This window comes from Lathyrus oleraceus, chromosome 3, assembly GCF_024323335.1.
Source record: "Lathyrus oleraceus cultivar Zhongwan6 chromosome 3, CAAS_Psat_ZW6_1.0, whole genome shotgun sequence".
In the NCBI taxonomy this organism is placed as follows: domain Eukaryota; kingdom Viridiplantae; phylum Streptophyta; class Magnoliopsida; order Fabales; family Fabaceae; genus Lathyrus; species Lathyrus oleraceus.
Window position 1 is genome coordinate 285,807,503 of NC_066581.1, and position 7,459 is coordinate 285,814,961.

Sequence of the window (7,459 nt, forward strand, 5' to 3'; positions counted from 1 at the left end):
ACCTAACCAAATAGATGTTGAATCAGTTTTCAAATATTATTTTATTTTTAAAATTTTAATATTCGGGTTTGCGACCGACTATTCAAAAGGAATCAATTTCGCCATCTATTTGCAAGATTCCGTTTAAAGTCGGAACAAATAATTGTTCCGATATACTCCTAATCGTTCTAGACCATTTTCTTCTTCCTTTGATAAGCTCTTTCTTTCTTATATGGGAACGTAAATCAATGACATTCAATTTTGGTGTTGAGATATCTACATTCCAAGTCATTCCTCCTTCCTGTTGTTTCTTCCCCCTTTAACCTCATTTACCACCTTAGTCTTCCGAGAGCTTTCCACCTCTATCTCCCGTCCCTTTCCATTGCTTTTCTTCAAACCAACCAATTGTTGCTAGTTTCCCCCAAAAAAGGATGTTGATAGCTCATTTTCTTCAATGCTTTTATTTAAATAGCAATGCTTCTATTTCTATCAAAAATTATTTCTAAAAAAACATTAATCATAAATAAACTATTGATCATTTTACGAAAAGAAAAAATACATAGAGAAAACAATTCTAATAACTATGATGGCACCATTCAATTAGTTTTGCCTAAGGGACAAAAATCTTAGGGCCAGCCCCTAATGCATCTACTTGTGCAATTAATTAAACAATGCCTTGCATAGCAAGATAAAGCTTTTTCACCCTTCCAATTCAAAAATCATAATCACATAATATAAACTATATTACCAAAAAAGAGATAACCTCACACACAAAAACTGTTTGGATATAGTTTATATATGTATTTATACAATGACTTGAGATAACCATGTGGTTATCTTAACCTATACAAGACCATATATAGGTATAAAATGTGACTCCACTTATATAGAAGAACTATAATAAACAAAAGTGCTACAAGTTTGTACAAAAATGTAATGGCAAGTATTTTCCTAAACGTGTTATAAACAGGTACATACACAGTTTAATGAAGGATCAGTGACTTTGAAGCCAATCCTGGATCGCGGAGCGAAGAGCGCGGTTGGGCACAAGACTCTGATGTGCAAGGGTGCTGTTTGTCATCGGTGAAGTGTCGTGACCACTGTCGAGCCATCCTCGGATAGCCTCGGCTTCGTAGGTAAAACCATCTGCAGCTACGTGTGGATCTCGCATGACTTCCTGCATAAGTATGAAGATCATGATCATAGGAAATTTTGTTAGATGATTGTTTTATATCCAAAAAAGCTTGTACAAAAAAATCATAGTATTTCATATGAGCTAGTTAGTTACCTGGAAGATTGGACAAATAAAATAGGAAGGAGGTTGGTGAGGTCCTTCAGAACTTAGGCCAAAAGAGTTTGTACCTCCAGAAGAAGCTCTCATTGCATCGAGTATCCTCCATACATCTGAATGAAGGTCCGGCCGGCTCTTCCGACTCATCTCACAGCACCGCAAAGCCAACCGGGCCAACTGCTCGGCCTGGACAAATGGCCAATCGCCGGCCAAAGGATCCAATAAAGATGTCAACTTTCCTGTATCGAGAGCATATTTCACTTCCTTAGTTATTCCTAAGGCTGGTCTTCCGGTCAACAATCTCAATAATATGATTCCGAATGAATAAACATCGGACTTTGGAGTGAGTTCGCCAGACGCAAGGAATTCGGGATCCATGTATACAAAAGTTCCCTTTGGATCGGTTCTCCAAAACAGCGTATTATTATTACTAGAATTCTCGAGATTTGATAATATGCGACAGATTCCAAAGTCACTAAGCTTACTGACAAGGTTTGCATCTAGGATGATATTGGAGGGTTTCAAGTCACCGTGCACTATGCTGTGAGGTTTACTCGAATGAAGAAAGATGAGAGCGGAGCAGAGTTCAGCAGCAAGGCGAATCCGCGTTTGCCATGATAAGGGATGTGTGTTATCCTTGCACGCAAGACGGTCTTCAAGACTTCCGTTTGGTAAATACTCGTAGACAAGAGACCAGGATTCCGGGCAGGCTCCTATAAGAGTGATAAGATTGGGGTGCCTGAGCTTACTCAATACATCCACCTGATACAAAAAAAACACAAAAATGGTGTCAAAATCAAATCATTTCCCGAAAAAATGGAGGGTTAAATTTCTTTTAAAATTGTCACAAATTTCATGCCATCTTCACCTCCTGCTGAAACTCCAAGGGTCCTTGCATGCTGTTGGCGTGCAAAATTTTTATAGCAACTTCGGTATGACGGAGGACACCTTTATATATATTTCCATATCCACCTTCTCCGATCTTTCGGGATGGATCAAAATTACTTGTTGCTTCTTCGATTTCTGAAAAGGAGAATTCCGAGAACAACTGAGATACATGAGTGCTCGAGCCCTCTCCTTGTTTTTTCCTTAAACCTTCAGCCTCTCTTAATGCATTATCGCGCTGTATCTGCAATTCATCTCGTTCGTTCTTGTAGCTTTGTAACAGCTCCACGGCAGATATAATTTTCTTCTCTAACTCCTGTATCATAACTTCAGACGACGCAAGTTGACTCTCTAGCGATGACTTCAAATCCACAGCAAGTTGAAGTTCTTCCTTAACTTTGTCTCTCTGGCTCGTCATTCTCTCGAGTTCTTCTTTCTCCTTTTTTAATTCTTCCTCCGCCATTTTTCTCAGATTCAACTCCTCTGTATATAAGCTTTCAGATGTTTTAGCCTGTTGATCGGATGGTTCAAACATCGAAAAAGGATTAGAGCACGCATCACGTAGCTATATCGACACGTGATTACCTAACAAACTTATCAACTTACTAACTCTTAACAGACACATTCAACAACAGATCATTTACCCTGCGTATAGCTTCAATGGCATCTTTTTCAGCTTTTCCGCGCCTAAAAGTTTCTTGATATGCATGTCGAGTAGCATTATTAGCCTCAGACATAGCCTGTTCAAGTTGGTCATAGAGCGTATCGTTTACTCCACCATCCTGCTAGTGTTCAATCACATTAATAAAAGCATCAGCGTTATTTCGGTGTTAATATTTTATCAACCCAAATCTAGAAAAGTGTCGCATCATTTGCTAAAGTCAACACACGGAATATGAACATGCTTCATAGCAGGCACAAACAATATTGAACCGAAAATAAATATTTTTGTACCAATACACTTGGTGGCGATAAACGATGAAGATCCTCCTTTATAACCATGCGACTAAAAGTCAAGTCTAATGCATTCTCACTGCTCTCAGCAACCGAATTTGGGGTCAGTGTTGGTTCAACTACACTATCCGAGCATGTCGATAAACCTGAAGGACTCATCCTTGACAACCTATCAGACTCATCAGAACTTACGTCTGTGCCTCGCCTGTTAGATGGAGTTGAAAACCCTACAGTGTCGATTGGAGAAGAATCAGTCGTAATGCTCGCTCTCTGTCCATCATTGGCAGACCTAACTCTGCGAAATAACTCTTGAATAGAACCAAAGGAATCTGTCATAGGAATTTCCCCCAGTGTAACTGATTGAGATCTCAAAGATCTCACAGAGTTTGGCACTTGCTGCACCAAAGGAGATGCAACCTCTAAGCTTCGTTCATTTAAACTGCGATCCCTGCGTTGATAAAGTATTAACATCAGTAAATTCAGCACAAAAAAATAACAAAAACCAAAAGCAGTGAAAACTTTAGGCAAAGACAATTTATATATAAGGCGCTGACAAGGCCGGTAATAACCGTTAAAAATGAATGTAATCAAATGTGTCACTATGTCTGTGGCACGCAAGTGTATGACACCGACACATGTCGGACACGGGACACACTTCCAATTTATGAAATATATCATAAAAATCGATTGTTATATTAACAAACAGGTTTTTTAAAATTATGAAACATTTGACTTTGTATTCCTCGGTAACTTTTTTTTAATGAAAAAATAATATATTAATATAGGTGAAAACCACCACAGTACAAAAACAAGGTATCACTTGGCACAAGAAGTGTCAAAAGGACTACCAAGAAAGCAAAAAAATACAAAAGAAAACCCCAACAACAAACAAAAAACAACAAAAACATCGAATCAGGCTAGAGAGACCCCACAGATAACATCCCAAGCAGCTAAAAGCCCTAGAGCTCAGACCGCCAGAACCGCCATCAACAAATCAGAAACCACCAAGAGAACAACAAAACCATAAGGTGGCCTATAACTCTTGTATATCACAAATCGTTGATATTTTAGGAGGCTACATACCTTGTGTGTATAAGGTGTCCTTTGCAGATAAACTGTATATGGCAAGAAGCCGGAGCTTGTTCACATACATGTATGGCTTTCTTAGATTTGAGGTCCATCAATCTCCTGTTATGTCATGCAAGCTTGTTGAAAAATCATACAGTTGACTTCACTAAAACAAATATAAAGATTGGAAAATTCTTAATTCTTATTTATATACCAAATAGTTTATCATCACAACACAACTTATGAAATAAAGCATAATTTCGGTAAAATTACAATTGAGAATGGATAGAAAAAGGACTATGATTGTTTCGTCCAACCAAACACCCTGAGAGGCAACACAAATGAAGATGAAATATGTAGCTTCATCACTAAGAAAGTAATTGAACTAGTTACCAAAAACGGCGCAAAATTGAACAAAATAATAATCTTCTTACCTAGAATAATTCCTATCAGATGCTGCTCCCATAATAAGCTTCCGGATTCCATGTTGGGAGATAAGTTCTATAATTCCTCTTTCAATGTTATCCATTTCAATATGCAGTTTTTCTGCTCGCACCTGTTTCAGAAAATTATTAAAATCACTTATCAAAACTCATAAATCATAAGCATATAATAGCATCAGGATAACAATTACCCCCATCCGATGACAGATTCGAAGATATTCATCAAGAGTCTTATGCATGTTTTGCCTTTCAATTTCCCGGTATGCTCGAACTTCTTGCTCTTTCAGTGAACTTGCAGGAAATTTAGCACCCACTATAAACAAAAACAAATAGGCTACAAACTTCAAAATCACTTGGTAATTTAAAAAACATTGATCATCAAGAACACATACATATACAAGAAATTGAGTCCAAGTAATTTCAAAAGTTTAGTATTTTTATACACAAACATGCTACAATTACAAACTTACTCAAAGGGATCATTGTTGCAGGCACATGAACAAAGAGGATACAGATCCTCTTTCCACCAGAGTTCTGAATTGCCCAGATCAGATTCACTTTGCTCTCTTTTACATCCTTTGATACAGCAACATAGATTGCTTCATCAACCACAGCTGTGTTAGGTTCCTCTTCAATTTCTCCCCCAACTTCGCGAACCGAGCTCATAGAACCTGTTCTTTGTATTGTTGCTGGTACAGGAGTTGTTACCACAGCCATGATAAGAGAGATTCAAAATGATTGAATCATACTAATAAAACAAGAACCAAAAGAATTCAAATTTCTCTCTCCTTTTTCCAGAAACACTCAACTTTCACTCTCAACAATTGGTTGAAATGATTGTAATTATCAATTATCAATATGCAACAAAAACACACCCAGAAACTCAAATCAACTTTCTCTCTCCTTTAGACAAAAAAAAACAACTTTTTCTCTCAATTACAAATAATACACTTTTTATCATCAATCCAAGAACTTAATCATCAAAATATCACAAACCCACCAACAATTTTTCTAAGGAACAAAGAAAACCCACCAAAGATTGAATCTTTGAATATCTATAACTTGCAGAAACCCCCCAATAGCAAAAAATAAGAGAAAAATCTTAACTTTATCCTTGACCCTCACTCACTTAACCAAAACAAAATCGTTGAGAGTGATGGGAAAACCATGAAAAGGGAGAAGAACCCTTTAGTACATGCTTCCTATGAAATGAAAAGAAGAAACTTGTCTTAACCTTAAATCAATGTAGTGTAGAAAAAGAAACAACCCATATTAATAAAGATGTTGTGTTGCAGTAAAAGAGAGAAATTTTGAAATGTATGTGTGAATTTAAAATATCAAATGGACTAATTAATTAATATTAAGATACACAACTAAGTAAATATTAACATAAGAATAAATATAATGAAGGCAGGGATTAATTAATATGAATGTTAATGTAAAAGGATTTACACGCTCAATTTACCATCATTTTCTGTTTATATTATTTATAAGTTTTTAAAATAAAAGTTAAATTTATTTTAATATTTAACGTTTCGATTTAATTGACGGTGTAAAATCATTCTATATTGATAGTATATTTCAATTAAATTTATTAATATATTTTCTTAAAAATTAAAAAATTAGATACATTATTTTTTTCAAACATTACTTTTGTTTATTTTCTTTATTTCATATGAATTATTAATAAAAGATAAACCACTAATTCCTTCATAAGACAATCATTTACATTTTAAAAATTTATAAATAGACAAAAAAGAACTTTCTTTTAAATGGCATCGGAAAATTTTGCTTTTTTGTTTTATATTTTTGAATTAATCAAAAATAGTTTTAAAAATGTAAAACTGATTTTTATATGTTTCATTCTTCTAAAATATAATTAATTATGTTTTTAAAAGTGATCTTAATTGAGTTTATTATTTATATTTTTTCAATTTAAATTTAATTTTTATACTAAAATATATAAAATATACTTTGAAACGCGCGATTATATTGAATTACAAATTGAGAGAAAACGGGATATCATATAAAAACACTAAACAATATTCAAGATGGAAGTTATACTATAAATGATGTATTCATTTTTGTTAAAAATATAAATCATAATATTTATTTTTATGTGAATAAAAATAAAAAGTAAGAGATAATATTTTTCAAAATATGATCAAACTAAGTTTAACTCCTAAGGAAACACTTTATGAAGTGTTCGAAATTTAATTTATTTATTTATTTATTTATTTACATATAGAAGAAAATTTATATTTTGAAAACAATCAACGCAAAATGATTTTGTCCCTTTTTACTTTTCATGATCACGATAGACTCGTTAAGGATAAGGAAAATTCAAAAGAAAAACTATTTTTCTTGACGAATTAGAATTGTCCCTGGATATATAATTGTCTTAAAAAGTTATATATATATATTATTGAAACTTTTGAATAAGAGTCCAATCGACCGCAGAAGATTTAAAAAATATATTAAATATTTTACAAATTGAAAATCATTTTGTATAAAATTTTAATCCATTGGATTTTTTTTAATCTTTCATTTTTATAAAAATTTATTAAAAAAAAAGTTTCAAATATTAAATTTAAATCTTTAGCACAAATCAATCTATTCATAATAGGCCTAAAATGAAATATATATTTAAGGATTAGTCATTTCAAAGTGATTTTTTCCTAGATACACAATACACATATTATGATATTTTATTTTGCAATATAATCAATTTAAGAAAGACCTCACATTAGGGATTTTTCAATAAATTTGTGTTACGGTAAAAATTAAACATATGTTTAATCTTTTGATTAGCATCAAATAATTATTGTTGGACTTAACA

At 33.4% G+C, this 7,459-nt stretch overlaps 1 protein-coding gene across 2 annotated transcripts; it reads right to left on the minus strand.

Moving 5' to 3' along the window:
• Positions 1-743: 743 nt before the first annotated feature.
• Positions 744-5,912, minus strand: LOC127127081 (U-box domain-containing protein 33). 2 transcript variants are annotated; one of them, XM_051056184.1, is made up of 9 exons: positions 5,091-5,912; positions 4,812-4,933; positions 4,612-4,733; positions 4,193-4,297; positions 3,110-3,557; positions 2,800-2,940; positions 2,139-2,666; positions 1,268-2,032; positions 744-1,156 (listed from the first exon to the last, which is right to left on the minus strand). In XM_051056184.1, the coding sequence occupies exons 1-9, from the start codon at positions 5,335-5,337 to the stop codon at positions 974-976; spliced, it is 2,661 nt and encodes an 886-aa protein (XP_050912141.1). In that variant the 5' UTR covers positions 5,338-5,912; the 3' UTR covers positions 744-973. The 2 variants fall into 2 exon arrangements, with proteins under 2 accessions (XP_050912141.1, XP_050912142.1); XM_051056185.1 differs by having other exon boundaries at positions 2,800-2,937; positions 5,091-5,911.
• Between the last annotated feature and the right edge of the window lie 1,547 nt (positions 5,913-7,459).

What these genes read in the sequence shown, in the direction of transcription:
- LOC127127081 (XM_051056184.1), bottom strand. Translation starts at nt 5,337, where the DNA reads ATGGCTGTGGTAACAACTCCTGTACCAGCAACAATACAAAGAACAGGT. An exon ending in TGCAACAATGATCCCTTTGA is followed by an intron (nt 4,934 to 5,090) that starts GTAAGTTTGTAA and finishes TTTTGTTTATAG; the next exon opens with TGGGTGCTAAATTTCCTGCA. An exon ending in GGACACCTTATACACACAAG is followed by an intron (nt 3,558 to 4,192) that starts GTATGTAGCCTC and finishes TTATCAACGCAG; the next exon opens with GGATCGCAGTTTAAATGAAC.